This window comes from Stegastes partitus, unplaced genomic scaffold, assembly GCF_000690725.1.
Source record: "Stegastes partitus isolate 25-593 unplaced genomic scaffold, Stegastes_partitus-1.0.2 Scaffold2129, whole genome shotgun sequence".
Taxonomy (NCBI): Eukaryota; Metazoa; Chordata; class Actinopteri; family Pomacentridae; genus Stegastes; species Stegastes partitus.
The window spans coordinates 18,522-39,358 of record NW_007579860.1 but is presented as its reverse complement, the minus strand read 5'-3'; the positions used below and the strand labels follow the sequence as shown (position 1 = coordinate 39,358).

Here is a 20,837-nt window from a genome sequence, read left to right as displayed (position 1 = left end):
GCATTGTGATGCACATGCTACAAAGCTGCACAGTTCTTTGCAAAATAACTAAAATTGTACCACAGCAGCCAGCTAGTGACTACACTGCACATGATCTGGGAAATGTGATCTGTATTTTATGTGTCCATGGTATGTTGTAATGCTGGGGAGAGGGAGACCCCTTCTGGAAAGTTCTATTTTTTTTTTTTTTAGGTTTGACAACTGGAAACAAATGAGAGGAAGAGAGATATTTATGAGGCTTATGTTCAGAAAACGTTTTGTTTCGTCAGCCTTCCAATCACAGAGTCACTGTCCTATCATTTTATATGGGGTTTGGCTCCAGCTCACAGTCATTGCCATTGATGTTTATTTGTCACTTCTGTTTCCTTATAATTCATTCTGTGAATAACTGCAGCTCACTTCCTTCAACATAAAAGAGAATATCTACCAGTTATATCCAGTATGTCCCAGTGTGAAGCCCCCTGAGACCAACTGATTAAATGCCTCAACCTGAATCTCTATTTCATACTGTGAGACAACTAAGCTCAATCTTTTGAAGTCCACTTTACATAATTTACACACAACAATGTCAGATTACTCTGAAAAGAGAAAGCTGAATTTGGCATAATTGAAGTTTTTCTTCAGTCCAGGCTGCCTTTGTTAACTGTAAGCTGAGGAAGTACAGCTATGATCTGTCATTCGTCCACTGGTCTGCTCTTACTGAATTAAATAATAGCAAGATTCTTGTTGTTTTGAATTTTATCCGAGGTTCATGAACTCCTGGACACATGTAGAGGGGTGATTCTCCCCTCTGCATCCCTAATAATAAAACATGCATGGTTCTTGTTATCCGGCAGTGCAATCTCATTACTGCTGAAGGTTTACTACCTTGTCTCGTCATCAAGGGTCAAACAGGCCCCATATAAAAGGACAGATTGCGTCTCTGACAACTGTCTTCCTCTCTGTCTCTGCTTCCCTCTCTGGCACACACACACACACACACACACAACACATGTTCGCTGCCCAGTGTGGTATTCCTCTGATAGACCTAATGGCTTCTCATGTTCAAACGATAGGGCCTTAACTCATACTGACAGGACAGATTAACACACAGGCCTTAAACATGAGTGGTGCAAGTCAAAGGTCAATACACAGACAGAGATGTAAATTGTTTCTGTATGTGCGTCTGTCTCTTTGAGACTGGAAGCTCTAGTAAGTTGAAGTAAGGTACAAAGCCGTTTCTGAAGCCTGTGTGGTCATTTAACATATGAAATACTGTAAACTTGACTTTATACATCTGCACTGCAGTTTTATGCACATATATGCCCAAACACCAACTATTACCACCAAATCTTTTATGTTTAGTAACGTGTCACATAAGTTTGAGCAATGAGGTTGCAAACTGTATGAAGAATTTTTATTACTTATCTATCCCACACACCTTACTCAGCACACATACACAGTCAAAAAAAAACTGTTAAATAGACTTGCATCCATACAGCATATAAAAATCTGGATGTGTTGAGAAGACAGCTTTCTGAAAAGAGTGAAATGTGCAGTGGTAGACATCACAGTGAGCAAAAGAAGAAGAAAATCTGAGGAAAAAATGTGTGTACACCTAAAAAAAAAAAAATGAATTATTTATTTATAGAGAACAATTAAGACCACTAAGTTAGACAAGGCTGATTTCTTTTACCTGCTCACACACTTGCCCTTTGACCCCGAGGAATATTGTGTACTTTTTCCTGTTTTGCCCTATTTTGTCCCGATTTGTCTTGGTTTTATTGTGTCGATCTGGAAGACTAGAGAAACAGCTTATTGATAGAAGACTGACATTTGACACTGTAGTATTGCTATTAGAAATAACATAACATAGGTAAGGATATTTGTCTTCTGCCATGAAGGAAAAATACATTAAAAAAAAAAAAACTTTAGTATAAATGATGCGTGATTACACTCCAGGGCTGTAGGTGGCGGTAATGCACCTCCCCATCGGCTTCCGTCCAACCGTCCGCCTCCAATGAAGAAGCAGAAGCGGCAGAAGGCGTAGAAGAAGAAGTACTTACATTTGTTTTTATGTGTATTCTTTGACTTCATCCACCTTTTTATTTTGGTGCTTTGTGTCAACGCGCTGTTTGGTATCATACTTGTCAATGAGGTAAGACGGATGTTTTTAAACCACACACGGCCTGTCAGTGTGGCTCGTGTAGAGTAACCAAACACAGGTGTTCTGTATGATAGCTGTCTGATGCTATCTAACGCCAGTTTATTTGATATTAAAAGTACGACGCTGCCAGTGTTGTATAGAAATTAAAGTACTGTTAGCTGAATTAATGTTGGCTATAGCTACGTGTGTGTAGTAGCAACACTTCCGCTTAAAGTACAAAATTCCTGTCCCTTTTGTAACTGTTGTTATGATAGTTGTTCATAAGGTAGTTGCTAATGTTAGCTTAATAATGTAGCAACAATGACGTGATTTTAACGCTGAGTGCTAATCAAACTGCTGCTTGGTCTTTTTTCTTCTCAGTATTGATTTTGTGAGTCTGACTGCAAAGCATGGTGATAATAGGCATGTTGACACTTGCTCACACACTAGGGCAAAGTTACTGTAACAGGTTTCACAATATTTCATGAGCATATAGTTTCCAGTTTAGTAGGTACACCTATCTAACCCAGCAGGGTTGCAGTAAGTCATGCTTTCATGTAGTGTTCTGTTTTGTTGGAGCTGTCTTACAAAGGTGTTATTCAACTGCATGGCCACTTAGGAGGTTACAGATTCTGGAGCTGTTTAGCTGTAATAATTGTAAAGAGACGAGTGTTAGTTAGTTAGTCTTATTGATTTAAATGGGGTGGACAAAATAACAGAAACCCCTCTCAAAGTCCCTTAATAGAACCGAACAGCATAACCAGTTGAATGTAAGTTCATATAAACACTCCGAACTAGTTTTAAGAATAAATTAACTTTTTTTTTTTTTTTTTAACATTTACTGCTGTTTTAGGCTGCGTTCGTTTTTGCTTGTGTGACCTGTTTAAACTGAAAGTAAAGAACAAGAAAGTAGGGGAAAAAATCAATTTCAACCATGTTAAGTTTGGAAACTTTGCCAGACTTAATCTAGTTCTTCTTGTTTTTCTTGTGTTATGGCATATAATTATTTTCCAAGTGTATGACACTGATAATTTATGTAAATCACTTCTTCTGGTATATTAGCTTGTTCCAGACATTAACAATGAGTGTTCTATCTGTGATTATACTGAAAGAGATGACAGTCCCATATTTACATTAGTGTCAAACACAAAACAAAGGTTAAATGGTGTCTTAGAAAGCAGCAACCCCAACATTTAGTCCTTACTTCTATATGTCAGCTTATGTAAATGTTTACTGTCATGTTAAGTTGAATATTTAAAAACAAAACTTTAATAATCTTATTTTTTTTTCTCTGTATATTTTCTGAACCCAGTGATGGAGTCCTTTCACCCTCTGGAAACACTGCCTGGTCGTGGTGATCACGATGCCATCAGTGTCGCCTCCTGGGTGTCAGTGTGTCCCAGAGGCCTGTGGAATGTCCAGCAAAAGCGAATGTGCGATGGGAGTCAACAGACTGTTTCAAGTTCTGTCGATGGTACATGTATGATGCTTTTCTGACACTACTTTTCCTTACATCTCTAGTAGCTGGAGTGTGCAACTGATCCAGTACACTTTAGTTAGTGGTAACGAGAGCGACAGAAAATCTGGCACATGCTAACTGGCTAAATAGCATCAATCTCCATTTTAAATATAAACTAAATAAATACCTCTTCATAAGAATTTAAATGCATCAATTATCTGGTAATATAGCTCACATAAAGTGTCTTTGTCTCTTCTAGCATGTTCACCTGGTTACTATCCAAGGTTGGGTTCGCTGTGCCGAGTTCGAGTGCGGCTCAAAGGTAGCGTCGGTGAAGCAGAGAGCTCAGTGTCTGAAAGAAGAAGTGAGAAGCTGGAGGTTGAGCCTGACCGGTCAGTCAGTGAAGTTACAGAGTCAGTTGCCACACCTTTTCTGAGGTGCAAAGACTCTGTCCTGCAGATCCCACTGGGCGACTGGACAACATTGAAGCTAGGAGAGGGTCAGTGTGATGTCACAGAAGCATGTCTGGAGAGGATGAGAGCTGGAGAGAAATGTGAGGTAAGAGTCTGCTGGGCTGTAATTCAGTGTTAGCGTATGTCAACTTTTAGATAAATAGATACTTTATTCATCCCCTTGGGAAAATTCAATCGTGGTCTTTTGCTTTATGTGTGTTTGTGATATTTGCAATATTGTGATACAAACTGACGCTGAAAATCTTCTCATCAATATCCTGATATCCGTATACTTAAATTATGCACAACAGATCAGGTGCACTGCTATAAGCAGTTTTATCATTTGAATATTATTTTATAAGGTTGAGTGTACTGAAGGCAGCCCCTCAATTGACTTGGTCATGCCAAATAATGCAGTTAGTGATATTGCAAGTGTAATTATTGTGTTTCTTCTACCCAGATACATCTGTCTCAAGTGGGGAATGGAGCAGATGTCACTCTTCCACATCCCTCAGATGAAAACCTTCTTTTGTGCGCCACAGTCGAACTCCAAGCTTTCACACCAGGCAAGGAATCCTGGGAAATGTCTCCTGGTGAAAAATGGGAGTGGGTGAAGTCACACAAGCAGAGGGGTGGCGTAAGATTCAGGAGTGGGGATGTGTGGGGAGCCGCACAAAGCTACAGCCAGGCTCTCAAACTCCTCATCACTCTCTGTGGCCATTTTAGAGATGTGGAGAAAAAAGGGCATGAGAATGAAGCAGAGGAGCAGAGGAACACAAACACTGCTGGTGACACGCAACAGCTTCCTTCAGCAAACGAATTCAGAACTATCAAAGCAGAACTTCACTCGAACTTGTCCCTGTGCCAGCTTAAACTGAACCAACCGGAGCGGGCTAAGGCCAGCGCTGCAAAAGCCACTCAGCTGGAACCTGGTGGCGCTAAAGCCTGGTACCGACTGGGCCAAGCATGCCAGATGGTGAACGAGCTAGAGGAGGCCAAACGGGCATTTAGGAAATTGCTGGAGCTCCAGCCAGAATTGCCTGCTGCTTTGAAGGCGCTTAAAGACATAGCAAGTAGAGAGAAAGAGACAAATGCACAGCTGGGACTCAGACTCAGCAAAATGTTCAGCTGAAGATGAAATCTGATCTGTGAAACAATTCGTACTTCTCATCAGTCACCAATAAATATGAATGCAACCGCAGCCGCTTATCCAAATGTAAAGTCATTATTTTGCAGATGCACGTTTCTCCTCCTTAACTCTATGCTGTGTGTGAGTTTCCTGAATGTAACTTTAAAGTAAAAGCCACATGTTAATAGTTTATTCTGGAGCAATGTAATCACACAAGAGTGATGCATGAATGAGAGCATGACAGTGTTTGTGTAGTTAGTCAGAAATAATGCAATTGTAGTTGATGTAACCGACCGCAAGGTGTCAGGTTTGTACCATGGGTTGTCCTGTTTAGCAGGGGCTCCCGTGTTGTGGTGCGACAAAATGCCGAAACCCGGGATCGAACCAGGGACCTTTAGATCTTCAGTCTAACGCTCTCCCAACTGAGCTATTTCGGCGCGGCGTTAACGACCCGTAGTATGTACCTGATGTGACGTGTAAAGAAAATTAGACCTATCGATGTTAAGATGATCTCGTGGATCGCAAGAACCTGCGGGGGGGGGGGGAAATTACAAAGGTAAGGCTTTTATTAAGGTAGGAGAGTATGTAAAAGTTTGCAACTGTTGACTTACCTATTATTTGAAATACTAGCTCTTGTAATTATCTAAAGAAGCCTGGTGCATGTTTTTAGCCTTCTGTTTCTAAGACATAATGCAGCGTTTATATTATCACAGTCTACAGCTTTTCACGTACCTGAATACGAAAACTTCACAAGCATATATACAGCTCTGTTTTCCATATGTTTACGTCTTGTAAAGCAATATTACCAGCAGAGTTTAACCGATCTAAGTTAAACAATCTTCTAAACAATAAAAAAAAAGTTTGCGTGGCATAAGAATACAAAGGTAATTTTGTAGTTGGGGTACGTCAACTATCTCGAAGTTTCCAGCTGTAGGGGTTCATTTCTATTATGAATTGTTTTATTTAATTTTTTTTGAAGGCTTCTTTAAAGATAGAATCAACCCATTCAGGGATGTAAAATGCTGTGGTGTAGCAGTGGTCATCAATTTGAAGTACACTTTATGTCAAATGGTGCAAAAGCACATAAACAGTCGTAACCAATCTTGTATATGGAAAGGACGTTACACATATTAAACTAATTGGACTACATAAATGAAGCAGTCCAGTACAGTGCATCTTGACTGTCTGTTCTTGCCATGTACATAACAATACTTATGCTATTTAATCAACCATTGGAAAATTGACTCCATTCGAAGACAGTAAATACTATATCTCGAAGCAGTCTATTCATGAGATCATCCAAATATTAAACAAACTAAAGGTGGTGTTATAAATGAACATGTGATTTATTTTGCTCAGCAACAAAATTTAAAGCTTCACTGACAGAAGTACAAAGAAAGGTTGCAATGACATGAAATTCTTAGTGTATTGACAATGATTTGATATTCAAATTCAAAAGGGACGTAATGCAACTTCAATTTCTTTTGCTGTATCTTTTTATTCAAAAATATAGAAACATTTGCTCCCCAGTGGTCCTGTATCCCTGTAGTCAGTGTCCAACAGTCCCACAGTCTGTTCGGCCTGTTGCAGCTCATTTCCTTTTACTCTTGTGTGACTTTGTGTTGTCTGTTTGTGTCTGGGCCGCTGACAGCTGTCTCCATGCATCCACGATGAGCGAAAGCGGTATAACGATCCACAACGCGTTCATGAACACAAAGTAGAACCAGAAGTAGACTGGATGTCCCAACTCGCTGTGAGCGTAGCCATCTCTGTGCTCTGTGAAGAAGTAAAGCACCGCTCCATACAGCTGACCTGGAGACAGATTATGTAATAACAACATGTAAGTATGACAAACAATCATCTATTAAGAACTTTCTGAGAAGCAACAGCTTTTTGTTACCTAATGAAATGATGAGTTGCAGCACAAATCTGTAGGGCCTGTTGGTTAAAAAGGCATATACAGCCCAAAAGCTGAACGGTCCCCATAACCAAGCAGTCACAGTCTCCATGCAAACAGTGAAGTTATCAGCTCTGGGTAGGAAAGACATTATTAGTAACAGCTTTGTTCCTTCTTTTTTTTTTTAAACGTCAAAATTAAAAGTAATTCTGTGCCAAAACTAACTTACATTACATATCGACTGTCTCCTTTAGAGTACTCCTTCCCTGTGACAGAAAGTAAAACAAACAGTGACCCAAGATGCACTGGAAAACTCCACCATGACACTTTTCTAAACATGTTTTCCCCAGTGAGTACTCACACAGCTGTGACAGGAAGCTCTGGTCTCCTGGAATAATATCATAATACAGCGAGAACCAGCCCTCGATGACGCCGTGGATGAAGCCACAAACGGCAAACCAGCACACAGCCAGACGTCTCCATGTCCCCAGGCTGCCAGTGCTTCCTCTCTGGCCGGTGATCAGCCAGGTCACCAGCAGAAACACTCCAGACACGGAAAATAAAAAGGCCAGGATCTCTGACATAGAGCGATCATTGGCCACGTAGGTGGGAATCAGGAGGTCCCGTGGCCAGTAAGGATGGAGAACTGCTGCAGCGGTGTCCATCATCTGTTTGAAGACAGGGTGATCAGCACTTGCTCAAACATCAATAAGCTGATTGATGTGACAATGTTGTATTAAACACAATGTGCATAAATCAGCTTAATAGATGCATTAGATTTACAAATGTATTGGTGATTTGTAACAAACCAGATTACTAGGGGTAAAGGTTATTTAAAGACCTTTGTGCAGGTAAAAGCAATAATCAGTGTGTCTCTCGTTCTTACCAGTGATGCTACCAGAATAGATGTCCAGCTGCGGTGAGTTCAATCTCTGATTCCCTCTGATTAAATAGAGATTAATTGACAAATGTGAATATCGTACTGTTCAAACATGCAGTGTAGTTCAATGCACGACTGCACATACACTCAAACGCGGAACTCCATTCAGATGGGGGCGGCTACGTGTGATTGCAAAGACCAATCCAACATCTGCATGTATAGAGCTAGTGGCACATGCGATCTACTGGCTCACTGATTGGCTCTTCGTCTCGGAACATGGACGTTGTCGTGGGCAACCACCAATCAACGCGTGTCTCGCAGCTCTGAAGACCCGCCCCTCTTTTGCTGGAGCAAGTCATAAAGTATTTCGGTGAAGGGTGAATTACGGCAGCTTATTTGAAAATATTGGAGTTGGATATGATTCTGCAACTAACGATATGTACTTTATCTAAGACGAAACAAATACATGTAACTAAAACAGCCAGATCGATGTGGCCGAACCTCAGCCCTTAAGTGACACGGCAAAACTCCCACGTTACTAGACATTTAAAACGATACTAAATGCAGATGTCTGGGTGCTACATCGATTAAAATGCTGAACTAGTTCCTCACTTATATCATCTATCTGTATGGGAAGGAGAAAAAAAGGTGTTCCCAAGCCGTGCCAGGGATCTTATCCCTGCCGTGACCCGGATTCGAACCGGGGTTGCTGCGGCCACAACGCAGAGTACTAACCACTATACGATCACGGCGAGCTACTGGGAGACACGTTCAGAGTGGGCTCGGAAGGGCTTATGATACTGAACGGAGGAGGACGTTTTTGCGTAGCGGTAGTTTCAGGTCAAATAAAATCAAGTTTTTACTGTCATTTTGCTGTACAAACAACCTTGCTACAGGCAAGTTGAAAGAGCGTTTCTTCGGGATACAATAACTTAAAGTAATTTAAATAAAGAAGTGTTTGCATACCCGGATCAGCATTTTAGCATTCTGACAGCTTGTGACTTGAAGCTGTTGATCATTCTGGAGGTTCTTCCTTTAATGCTCCGGAAACGTTTGGCTGATGGTAGCAGTTCAAACAGTGTATGAAGAGGGTGTGAGGAGTCCCTGACAATGTTTAGTGCCCTGCTCCTGCAGCAGCTCTGGAAAAGTTCTTAGACAGAGGTGAGGGAAACTCTGATGACCCTCTCAGCTCCTCAAACTGTCCTCAGACTATCCTCTGCAGGGCTTTTCTGCCTTGTCAGTTTGTCATTACTTTGTGTGTCTTAAACGTGAAGTTTTCCATGATCAGGGCACGGTACTCCACTGGAAAACAGACAAGTCTGCACTTAATTAACATTTATTCCAGAAAAGAATTCTTACACTCCAAATTTAACATAGATGATAATGAATGTGAATTTTGTGACACTAGCATTGAATCAGAAGAACATCTTTTCTTTTCTTGTACTTTTTCAAAGATTTTCTGGGGTAGTTTTTGTGCCTGGGCTCTTCATAATGATTTGTATCAATTACCACTAACATACAAAGAAATTAAATTTGGAGTCACTTTGAAAGAGAAAAATTAGGATTTTATATTAAGTAATTGTATTTTAGGATCTGAAGCTCATGAAGCCCAGCTTGACTCACTGCACCCTTAGCATTTCCAAAAATCCACATTGTATTAACCTTGCCATAAAATCCACTGAGACCAGGTTGTGGTTTAAAAAACTTAAGTAATCAGACAAACTTGCAAAAGGAAACATACAGTGAAAAACGAGGGACACAAAGTGGTCAAAAAACTGTTTGGCTCCATGCCATGAGCTTTACCCATGAATTTAAGTGACCCAGGTATAGGAAGCCATAACATATCAAAAAAATAAATCAGTAAACCAAAAACACCACACTAACACAGAACGCAATCCCTTCGAAATATGATTAACATTATTTAACCAAATAAAAGATGAATTAAGCAAAATAAAAAATGTTAACCATAACCAATACCAAACAATTACCACAAATCATAAAACAAAGTAGAACAACAAATCAAAACCAAAAAGAAATAATCATAGCAAAATAAGAACCAAATCCAAAAACAAAAGAAATAGATTTAGGCTTCCACAGCATTATTGTGGACAAATCCTTAAAGCACAAATGCAAATTTACTAGTCCAACCATCCTTTAATGTGTTGCTATGTGAGCTGGCGTCCCTGAGAGAGTCTTTAAAATTCTGTATCTGAAAGAAGGCACTTAAACTTTAGAACGATATAATCGCACTATTTTTTATCTCCTTTTGCAATTTAAATTGAATGTAATTGTGTTTTTTTGTATTTTACTTAATTGGTTTTCAATGTTCTGTCTCTATTTTATCTTTTTTTGTTCTTTAACTGCTCAATTTGAATTCGTTTTTTACTGAGTCTGGAAGCTTGATTGTTGTCAATAAAATCATATATGTTCAAAAAAAAAAAAAAAGTCTACACTTGAGTATGCAAGTGAGATTGAGCCTGGTCTGATTGAATTCTAGGTGAGAAATTAGACTTGTAATGGAAACTAATTATTCACCGTGAATTATTGTGCTCTCTGGAGTTTTGGAAAGCATTCTATGACTTGTATTTATGTGCTACAAAATGCAGGATAAAGGAAACATCCCATTCTGCAGTGAAAGAGGAGTATAAAGAAAAGATGTAAGACCTACCGATGATGTTGGACCTGAAGAAGAACATATGTGAAGAGCAGTCTGCAGTCAGAGTAACGGGGGGATACAAGTGAATGTAAGTTTAAGACAGTCATTTTACTAATTTAGATATTTAAGTTAATATCATTGTTATTATTATTTAAACATTGCTCATTATACCTTTTAAAAAAATGGAGTAGCAAATTTTCGAGAACACATGTAAAATGGCATACTGTTCCTTTAAAATGAATAGCCATTAGCTTGTATACAAGTGGTCCCATATGGTCTAGCGGTTAGGATTCCTGGTTTTCACCCAGGCGGCCCGGGTTCGACTCCCGGTATGGGAACGACTTCCCTTTTGTCTTGAATTTACGGTGACCTAACTTACCTTTTCCCTCTAACCCAGCTGGACCTTCATAACTATAGTGTAGTAACCTTGATAACCTTAAAGTCTGTTATTAGAATTTACGGGGAAAGGTGAAGTGTTCTACCGTTTAGAGAATGATGTAACATTACGTTTTCAGTTTTCGTTATTTTTGGTTGACATCATAATATTATGTATATATGATTACGTACAATTATTCAACGGTACACTGTCGAACCTAAAACACAGACGTATAAGCTTTCCGATGTTTCTTGACAGCGGGGAACGTTTTACGAACGCGTGATGTAAGTCACGTGACTACACGTGTCACATGATAGAACACGGAAGTACGTCTGTTGGGGTTTGTTTCGGGTTTATTCGAGCGTCGAACTGCTTACCAGCGGTAAAGACTGTATGAGAAAGTACTGGAGCCACTTCAAAGTATCGGCATGGGTGTGTCAGAAGAAGAAGAGTCTTCTTTGCTACTGGACGAAAAGCTGATCCGTTTCATGGACCAGCTCGAGTCACTGGAGGAGAAACGAGCCACTCTCAACTCTCTCATTGAGCAGGTAGCACAGATAATCGCACATTGTGGATCTGTAATGTGGTTTTCAGCAAGCTTTCCTCCAACCCAGACGCACATCTTTAGAAGTGTGTGCTTAGGAATGTGTAATTTCTGCACTAAAACAACCTTAAAGACGCGATCTTGAAGACATACAGGCGAAACTGTTGAGATAACATAGAACTGTGTTAATCTTGTGCCAGATATGAGAATAAATGCTGTGCCTAATAGAAGAGTAATAAGATATACATGCCGTATTTTTCTGAAAATAACAATAAGTAAGCTAATATAAGACTACAATAAAAAAGGAGTAATACTGTCAATAACTAGTTAATTGGTTGATTAATCAATTTGTTGATAATTTAGTGAAGATGAGTAATGTTTAGGGCTGTAGGAATTTATCACGGTAAATTTTTTTTGTATATTTAACATTTAACAGACGAAACCATTAAGTGGCTTTTTTGTGTGTTAGTTTGGCACTGGAGTATAATTAGATATTCACCTACTTTTGTAATTTTAAAATTGCAAGTCTATTTATCAGAGTTTCTGCGCTGGCTGTTTTCAATTGTGACTTTTGTCAGAAAGTGTATTGCCCTCCCTAACTGCTGCTCATCTTTTTTTATCAGCCTGATAGTTCGGCTTATTCTGATTCTGTCACATCCTTTTAAAGTTTAAAGCCTTGTGTTTTCCTTTGATGCATTTTAGCACTTCTGTGTAATGTAAAATTTCTATTTTGTGTTCCAAAAGGGATGGTTTTCAATGTCCAAAGCACGGTACTCCATGGGAAACAAACAAGTCTCTGCACTTCAGTATGCAAGTGAGATTGAGCCGCTGGTCTGTGTTAACGCTCGGTAAGAAATAAGCCTTGTTACGTGGAGATTACCGCTTCCAGGTGAATTACTGTGCTCTTTACATTTCTTAAAGTTTTTCACGATTGTATTTCTGCGTGACAGAACGCAGGACAACGGTGAAGTCCAATTCTGCACCGAGCGACCGACACAAAAGTCCAGTAAAGAGTCTGCAAAAGATTTACCTATAGAGGATGTTGGGCCTCAAGAAGAAGGTGATTATGTGTTAAAAATGTGTGCCGTTCATATCTGTCTAAAACTAACAGCTTTTTTAAAAAATCATCATACTGTTTGATTTTTACAGGTGTTAGGAGAAGAAACAAACCAAAAAAGGATATCAGAGAAAAAGAGGCAAGCGAGGATGCAAGTAGCAAGAAGGCTCCTGAAGCAAATCCAGTCAGAAAAAGTGACCACGATCCACAGCAAGATCCTCTGAAATGGTTTGGGATTCTGGTGCCACAGTCTCTGAAACAAGCGCAGTCGTCATTCAAGCAAGGTATGGCATTACAGGATCAAGCATTATTACAGGGTAAAGCGACGCTGGTTAAACTAATATGGGCTTATTTCTAGGTATAGCAGGACGGTTAGGGTACTAGATATTGCCAGTGATGTAAACAGTTTCCTTTTATGAAAACTGCACCAGACCCAACTTACCAAAACAGCCTTGTTTCATCAGTTGTGCACATTTTATCCCTAATTATGCCAGTTTATTTTTTCCTAGGATTCTTACGCTGACAACTCAACACACTGCAACTTAGTTCAGTACAATTCAGTTCAATTAAATTAAATTAAAATAGCTTCACTTATCCCCTAGGGGCAATTCAAACTGAGTATTTAATATAAAGACATTTATAAAAAAAAAAAAAAGAAAAAAGAAAGCACATGCAAACCCACAAAGTACACTACATGTTATTATGACAACATAGTTAGCAAAACATGTTGCAAAGACATAAAACATGGGTGATTCGAGAAATATGTTTCTTGATTTTGACAACACAGATGCAGTGGAGTGTGCCTGAAATACAGAAAACACAATGATTTGTTTCTATTTTGACTTTCTGATCGCAGTGTTCAAAAATTATTGTAGGTATTTTTTATGGTTAGTTTTGTCCTTACCAGCTGCTCCAGTTCAAATTAACTGGTAAAATGCATACAATGCTGGCTAACATTTCTGTTATTTAGGCTGCCGTAGACATAAAAGTGTTGAAGGATCATCGTGTGTGTGTGTCTTCTGGAAACACATTTTACTTTGGTTATGAGTTCAGGTTTGCTCTCTGCAACTTGTCCATATTTGAAGCATGTTGGCAGCATGTATTCAGCTGCAACAGTTGTCCAATTATTGCCATTTTCTTTGTTTGATTGTGTTTTGTTTATTTACATGTGCTTTGCATGATTTTTCTTTAGCTGCAGTGTGCTTTAGCTTGCATCCATGTTGGGTTATTGTGTGTATATGTATTCAGCACATAGTATTTGTATGTAAAGGGTATACATGTATGAGTGTATGCACAACAATAGATTAATACAAACAAAGACATACAGTTCTATGAATCACTCAAAGTGTACAACAAATCCAATTCCCGGATACAAAAATACAACTGTCATTTTTCTGTAGACAATGATCATTGTATGCATGTGTGCAAGATGAACAGTTCTTCACGTACTGCTGGTAACTCTTTGTTTGTCATTCTTCATCCTTTCGCAGTCATAGAACTGTCTGCTGAGATTGCAACGCTCCAGATTGCAGTTTTAAACACCAGACAGGAGCTGAAGGACTGCTTGAAAAACAAACACACACTCCAGAAGAAAGGCTCAGCCACAGAGAGTCGGTAGATTATGCTTCAGGGTCTAATGAACTCAACACTGATCCTCCTGGTGGAACTGGAAGTGGACATCACAGACGTAGCGTTTCCTGTTGCCTGACTGACTGGTATTAGATTATGTCTGATCTTGTGCTGTTGTGATTGATATTTGTGTCGTCTGTTTAGCTGTTAAGTAAGTACTGTATTGAAGATTTCTGATGCTAAATTAATTGTGTGTTAGACGTTAACAGGGAATGCTATGAATAGTAACAGAACTTTTTTTAAATAAATGGTTGGTACTACCACTCTATAAAGCTTTTATAAGTTGTAATTAATCGTTTACTGGTGCTTCATAGATCAGTTCTGATCCATTAACAAACTCAAGTTAGCACCATGTAGAAAGCTGGTAATCTGCTAATACTGTAGTCAAAGTGCTGCTAATCTGTTAATAAATGTTGTGATTAAATAGAGTTTGGTCCAGATCCTGTGGAGCCCTTTTCAAGATTTATGGAACCCTAAAATGTTAAATGAATAAAAATGATATTCAGAAATAGGCATATAAATATATATTTTTCAATGTAAATTATAGATAAATGAACCAACCATTTGTGAAATGACTGAAGATTGTTTTATACTCAAGTCATTATATAGACTCCAGCCCCCCGCGATCCCACTGAGGATTAAGCGGTGTATAGATAATGGATGGATGGATGGAAGTCATTATAATGACATTTCATTTCCTAATTAATTTTCACATCATTCTAAGCATTTTATGTCATTTATCCCTCATAGGACACATAAGTTTATTTGACATTTGCTATGCCTATTTTTACATTAAGTCTGTTTACTATCTTTAAATTTTATTCATTTGTTTTATTTTGTTTTGTGCAAAGAAACTTTAAATCAACCAGTAAAGATATTTTTTTCCCCCAGGCTGACAGCCACATCTCATTCATATTATAAAAGATTTCTATCAGAATGGAAAAACTGTAAAAACAACTTACTCATTAGCCATTATTACAATCATTACCTTTCTAAGAAGGATGCCTTTTTTTTTGGGCAGTTGTTCCAAATGATCTTTCAAACAGCCTCTGCATGATGTGTTCATGCGGTTATTTAGTGTTTGTTGGTTTTTCTACAGAGTTACAAGAACAGATGCTTGATTTTGAATATCTAAACCTTCAGTATGATTTTTTTTTTTTTAATGAAGCACAAAACAGGAATCCAGTTTTTCATTTCAAATCCTTTCGGGAATGCTTCCATATGAGGACAAAACTCTGTGGCCTCATTAAACGACACGAGCGTAATTGAAAACATTTGACCACCACCCTCCGATCCGAGCAGCTTTGACCGGGGACAGCCGAACATTACCGGGAACTGTCGAAATAGGAAACGAAACTCCCGTTTATTGTGGGTACTTCCTGCTCCAATTATAATACTGTCTGTGTGCCTCCATGAAACGCAGCGCTCAGCCTCCCCCGTCACTTGCGTCCGAACGGCGGATGGGAGCGCAGAAAACAGCGGATGTGGCCTCACTATTATATTATTGATGTTTCCAGACATCCGCAGCAGCCCGTGTAGCCCGATCGTGGTCGATTCTTTTTTTTTTTTTTTTTTGTTGGACCTGCAAGCGACGCAACTCCTGCATGAAATTCAGTTTTCCCTTTGTCTGCGCAACAACATATTTTTTTTTATTTTTTTGCATGTCTTGATCAGGGATCGGGGAAGTAAACACTCTGGCCTGCGCTCATGATCGGAGGCGAGGTGAGATTGATGCCTCAGACTCAATTGCCCTTGATCGCAAGTTGATTTTCACTCCGGAGCAGAGGAAAACGATCGCTTCAATGGCGTCAGTCTCCAAGGTGTCCATCCTGGATTACTTTAATATTGTGTTCGAGGGCGAAAATGGAAAAATCGAGTCCAACTGTAAGGCTTGTGGCACCAGAATCCAGGCGAAGCGGAGCGTCACGTCCAACTTCGTAACGCATCTCAAGGTAATGATTTCCAAACGCAACGTTGCATGTGCCTGTTGACATGCAGGGACCGCTGGTCAACACTTAGTATCTGTGTTTTCATAGTTCTGCCAGCATCAGCTGTTCCTGCAGCATCTCTGTGCGTATATGCTGGAGGGTCAGATGTATGAACAGACAGTCTGTTGCTTCTCTGCAAAGGGGGTTGGAGGAGGTGGTGGTGGAGGGTTATCCATACTGTACCTGCTTCCACAAAAATGTATAGAAGGCAATGTGATGTAGACACTCGTAAATCAAGTGTTTTACATTTTCTCTCCCATTCAGCGGAAGCACCAGGCTATGTATGATGACTTTGTGAAAAGGAAGGATATGAAGAGAGAGGGTTACTCCTCCGGTTCCCTGCACACTTTCACCACCAATGGAGGGAATGCCCGCTACACTCTCCCCATCAACGCTGGAGGAGGCGGAGGAGGATTAGGAGGAGGAGGAGGAGGTGTTGCAGGAATGGGAACTCTGGAGGGAGCAGCAGGAGGAGGAGGAGGCTCTGGAGGAGGGGTGACCAAGTTTGACAGACACGACCCCCGTCAGGTGTGTGCAGTAGTCCCTCAACGCTTTGAGTTTCCAAACAGCTGTCCTGCTATTTATGAAATCCTGCTGCACAGTTTGAAACCTATAATAAGTGTAATGTGTTTTTTTTGTTTGTAGGTTTTGATTTCTGAGGCTATAGCCAAGATGATCGTGCGTGACCTGCAGCCGGTGTCCATCGTGGAGAATCACGGCTTCAGAGAGTTGCTTCAGCTCCTGGAGCCGCGCTACACTCCAGAGCCCCAGCACTACATCCAGAGCCAGCTCCTGCCAGCCTACGCCTACCAGGCCCAGCTAGCCACCCGGCAGGCCCTGGCCTCGGCACACGCCCTCAGTCTCAGCCTGGATCTCTGGAGGGGCTTATCTGGAGCCACTTCAGGGTAAGGAGGTAAAATAAACCAGCAGCAACAAAATGGCAACTTGGTTTGATTCCCTCGCTGAAGAGTCCACTTCTTTCTCCGTAGGTACCTCGGTGTCACCTGCCATTTTCTCACATCGGACTGGCAGATGCGCTCGGCTCTCCTGGCGTGCCTTCCGCTGACTGGTGGCAGCTCTGGGAGTCGTGTGCTTTCAGATTTTGATGAGGTGTGTCACTCTCACGGCGTGTCGGGGAGAGCCTTTCGGGTTGTCGCCGACCCCTTCCTGGCAACAGCAACTGTAAAGCCGTGCTGCCTGCCTGGTTTCCTGGTTTCGACTCCTCTCGCCAACAGTCAGGACGGAGATGACGAAGGCGTGGTGGACAACGGCAGCGACGTGGAGCAAGGCATCAGAAACGGCCACGGCGACTGTGGAGAGGAAGGAGAGTGGGAGGACTCGTGGGAGCAGGGTTTGGGGGTTTCTCGGGTGGACTGTTTCTCTCGCTGTCTTGAGCAGTGTGTCAGAGAGGGGCTGCGATCCTGTCCTCAGCTCTCCTCCACGCTGGCCAAGGCTGCCTGCTTCTACAACTACATTACCTCTGCTGTCCCACCTGAGAAACTCAGCCAGGTGTTTGACGGTCCGGGGCTGATGATGGGGGGTCCAGGAGGTATCCCTGACGCAGCGAGAGACTGGGCTGCTCAGCTTAAGGCAAGTTAGAATATTATTAAATAATGTTTATATCATACAAAACAGCCATTTCAGCATCTGTATAGACAGTTAAATTATTCATTATAAGGCATTTACAAACAGATAAAAGACTGTCTTTATTTATTTATCTTAGTTTTATATGATTACAACCATGATACAGTATTATAATATACTGTCACCATAGCACCACCACCAGTTGCACCACTTGTACATGTTTCACAGAAATAATGGTGACACAAGGTTCCCAGTATGTGTTTACAAGTACTTAATAATGCATTAGTGTTTTTTTGTGGTTCTGTATTTGCATTAAATGCTAAGAAGGGGTGTAAATACAGTGTTGATTGTATAACATACACATACATAAGAAGGTGAATTTAATGAACATGTGCTTGTAGCTGTGAGAAATGGTAGCGTTTCTCAACAAAGGTGAATTTTTTTGTTCGTTGTTTTACTGAAGGTCCTTCGGCGGCTGCTGGACTCGGTGGAGTTCCTGGAGGAGATGAGTGGTCCGGGCGAGCTGGCGCTGGGTGGAACAGAGAGAGTCCTGCTGAGGGAGCTCACTGACACTTTAGAGCCCTTCACCGAGGCCTGGGATATGGTTCACGGAGACAAACAGGCAGACGCACAGACAGACAGACATGTGTCCATCAGCCTGGCTCTGCCTTGTGTTCTGGGCCTCCGGAAGCACCTCTCCGAGACATCGACCCCCCACTGCCCCTCGCTGCTGGTGGGCCTCAGCCAGTCTGTGGAGCGTCTGCTGTCCCCGATCCTGGAGAACCCCCTCTACATTACTGCCACCACCCTGGACCCCCAGTTTAAGCTCACTTGGAGCAGCAACCCCGACTGGCACAGACAAGTTCTCGTGGAGGAGTTGTCCAAACATTCCGCGGCTTCCAGCCCCATAGACCTCAACACTGACCTTCACCCTCAGTCCCAGACTCCTCCTGCCCCGGCTCCGTCACCAGTCTCGTCGCTGTCTCGTCCCTGCAAGCTGTTCTCTTTCATCAAGCAGAGACCCAATACGCAGGCTAAGAGCCTAGAACAGGAGTTGGCCGTCTACCTTCGTGAGGAACCTACAGATGAGGAGGCTTTGCATTATTGGCGGCGTAAAGCGATTGACTTTCCTCTGCTTGCCCAGGTGGCCAAGAGAGCGTTTACCGTACCTGCATGTGGCACTGTGGTGGAGAGCATTTTCACTACAGCAGGGCGCTGCCTGCTGCCAGAGAGAGGCTGTGTCTTACCAAAGAACCTGGAGACGCTCATCTACCTCAAAGCTAACTACAGATTATTATGGACTTAAGAGCTAAGAGTTGAGCATTTCTTTTACCTAAATAGCAAGTAAAGGCTTTATACCTGCAGTACAGTTACTTCTTGGATACTAACCTCTATTCCTCTTTGAGGAAGCTCACCTAGCAACGTACATAGTTCTCATACTGCACAGCATTTGATATGAGACAGACTGCATTAGCCAGAATTTCAGTGCTGCGACTCAGTTTCCATCCTTGAGATGGGTTTTCCAGACTACACTAGGTGCAGATTACTGTCTGCCCACCATGTAGCCTGCATACGGACTAGTACACCACATGCTTTGCACCAAGGGGGCTTCAGCCAGATCAATACTAAAGCATTTAGTTTGACGTTATTTTGCCTGATCAGGGTCGCCAGATAACCACAAAGCCCCTGCTCTCTGCTTTTCTAACCCAAAAGACGGTTTTCTGTCTGTATCAAGCCAACAACAACCAAATGGGCAGTTCTTGCATACTGTAGCATCTGATTTGTTTTCACTGATATAACAATGACCATAGGGATTGATTCGTTTGATGTTGTTTTTGAAGAAAGATATTAACTGCTAAACAATATGTTAGTGCATCATCCACTTATTGATTTTCTCTCTGTATGTGTGCCTCATCACTGGGACATCATAATAAATGAGTTCCTAACACAGAGGTGTGTGCAATTTGCAGATGCAAGCGCACTCATGTTGTACACATTTTTCTAAGCTGGAATCTGCTTCCTATGTCCTATTTTTGACTCTAGTTTATATTGTACTCTGCCAGTCATTTGAATTGAGGTCAATTCCATTTCATTTTTATTATCAGCATTTTTTTTTTATTATTTTTTTTCAATTTCACATCCAATTCTACTGCTGAACTTTGAGGAATTGAAATGGGTTTGACCCCGTGTCTGCCACAGGAAACTGGCAGAGAATAAGTGCTTGTGGAATAACAGAGACTTTGCTTTATCTGACCTCAGAGAAATATTGTAGAACTATGTTGCTGGGCGTCATTCTGAAGGAGAATGTAGCAGAGTGTGTGTTTGCCTTTATTCAGGGACTCTCTTGCTCTGGGCTGGGCCAGTAGGGAGGCAGGGTAATTGCAGTAATTCCATTACAGTTAATTTTGAGTCAGCAGGCAGGCAGTAGTCACGTCCTACACAGCTCTTTTTTACACAGCCAACTAGCCTCACAAAACCTTACAAGTAGACTTAACTGGCAGAAACAGACTCTGTACAGCAGCTCCTGTGCACTTGTTCTCTAACGTTACATGAAAAGGCACCAAGTGTTTCAATACGTCGTTTAATGATCTGTGATTAACAAGGAGTAAGCAGTCGGTTTGAAGACGATTACCTGCAAAGGAACCGGAATAGAGCAGAGTTTAAGGACTATCACGAGGCTTACATCTTGCTCTTTTGTTGTTGTTTTTTTATCAGCTGCAAACACGGCTTTATCCCAGTGTAACTGTTTTTGTTGTTGTTGAAAAGCACTTCAAGTGTATTAATCTGCGGGAGACACAATGAGATTTCCCTCATAGCTCATAATTATCAAAGATTGCTGTGATCTTAATGATTATCACCCCAGGATGCCTCTGTGGATTTAGATGTGTTGCTGGATTATCTGCGCGGATATGTCAGCGCATTCGTCTCTGAAATGTGTGTTTTCGGTTCATTCCATGGGTGTGTTGTTATTTGCGGGTGTATGTGGAGCAGCTTGAAGCATCTCTCCCTCCCTCCCCTCTGGCTGTGACAGCTCATCCATTTGAGTTAGACGACCAGGCTG

The 20,837-nt window shown here is 41.2% G+C and overlaps 4 protein-coding genes and 3 non-coding genes across 9 annotated transcripts; 4 read left to right on the top strand and 3 right to left on the bottom strand.

Moving 5' to 3' along the window:
* The first annotated feature begins 1,999 nt into the window (after positions 1–1,999).
* Positions 2,000–5,245, top strand: fkbpl (FKBP prolyl isomerase like). The gene is made up of 4 exons (XM_008304089.1): positions 2,000–2,137; positions 3,438–3,599; positions 3,844–4,142; positions 4,497–5,245. Exons 2-4 carry the CDS (start codon positions 3,440–3,442, stop codon positions 5,166–5,168), a joined length of 1,131 nt encoding a protein of 376 aa, XP_008302311.1. The 5' UTR covers positions 2,000–2,137; positions 3,438–3,439; the 3' UTR covers positions 5,169–5,245.
* Positions 5,246–5,529: 284 nt separating this feature from the next.
* Positions 5,530–5,602, bottom strand: trnaf-gaa (transfer RNA phenylalanine (anticodon GAA)). The gene has a single exon. It is a non-coding gene; the product is annotated as a tRNA-Phe (tRNA).
* An 885-nt stretch (positions 5,603–6,487) lies between these two features.
* On the bottom strand, positions 6,488–8,103 carry ebp (EBP cholestenol delta-isomerase). The gene is made up of 5 exons (XM_008304088.1): positions 7,949–8,103; positions 7,424–7,730; positions 7,292–7,328; positions 7,066–7,196; positions 6,488–6,977 (listed from the first exon to the last, which is right to left on the bottom strand). The coding sequence occupies exons 2-5, from the start codon at positions 7,728–7,730 to the stop codon at positions 6,757–6,759; spliced, it is 696 nt and encodes a 231-aa protein (XP_008302310.1). The 5' UTR covers positions 7,949–8,103; the 3' UTR covers positions 6,488–6,756.
* A 519-nt stretch (positions 8,104–8,622) lies between these two features.
* Positions 8,623–8,694, bottom strand: trnah-gug (transfer RNA histidine(anticodon GUG)). Its single transcript has one exon. It is a non-coding gene; the product is annotated as a tRNA-His (tRNA).
* A 2,170-nt stretch (positions 8,695–10,864) lies between these two features.
* trnae-uuc (transfer RNA glutamic acid (anticodon UUC)) lies at positions 10,865–10,936 on the top strand. Its single transcript has one exon. It is a non-coding gene; the product is annotated as a tRNA-Glu (tRNA).
* A 353-nt stretch (positions 10,937–11,289) lies between these two features.
* vma22 (vacuolar ATPase assembly factor VMA22) lies at positions 11,290–14,776 on the top strand. 3 transcript variants are annotated; one of them, XM_008304087.1, is made up of 5 exons: positions 11,290–11,522; positions 12,263–12,360; positions 12,463–12,578; positions 12,668–12,859; positions 14,066–14,776. In XM_008304087.1, the coding sequence occupies exons 1-5, from the start codon at positions 11,403–11,405 to the stop codon at positions 14,191–14,193; spliced, it is 654 nt and encodes a 217-aa protein (XP_008302309.1). In that variant the 5' UTR covers positions 11,290–11,402; the 3' UTR covers positions 14,194–14,776. The 3 variants fall into 3 exon arrangements, with proteins under 3 accessions (XP_008302309.1, XP_008302308.1, XP_008302307.1); XM_008304086.1 differs by having other exon boundaries at positions 12,263–12,363; positions 12,466–12,578; XM_008304085.1 differs by having other exon boundaries at positions 12,263–12,366; positions 12,469–12,578.
* Positions 14,777–15,523: 747 nt separating this feature from the next.
* LOC103374063 (zinc finger BED domain-containing protein 6) lies at positions 15,524–19,788 on the top strand. Its single transcript, XM_008304092.1, has 5 exons — positions 15,524–16,156; positions 16,457–16,720; positions 16,838–17,097; positions 17,182–17,782; positions 18,240–19,788. Exons 1-5 carry the CDS (start codon positions 16,007–16,009, stop codon positions 19,080–19,082), a joined length of 2,118 nt encoding a protein of 705 aa, XP_008302314.1. The 5' UTR covers positions 15,524–16,006; the 3' UTR covers positions 19,083–19,788.
* Positions 19,789–20,837: the final 1,049 nt, after the last annotated feature.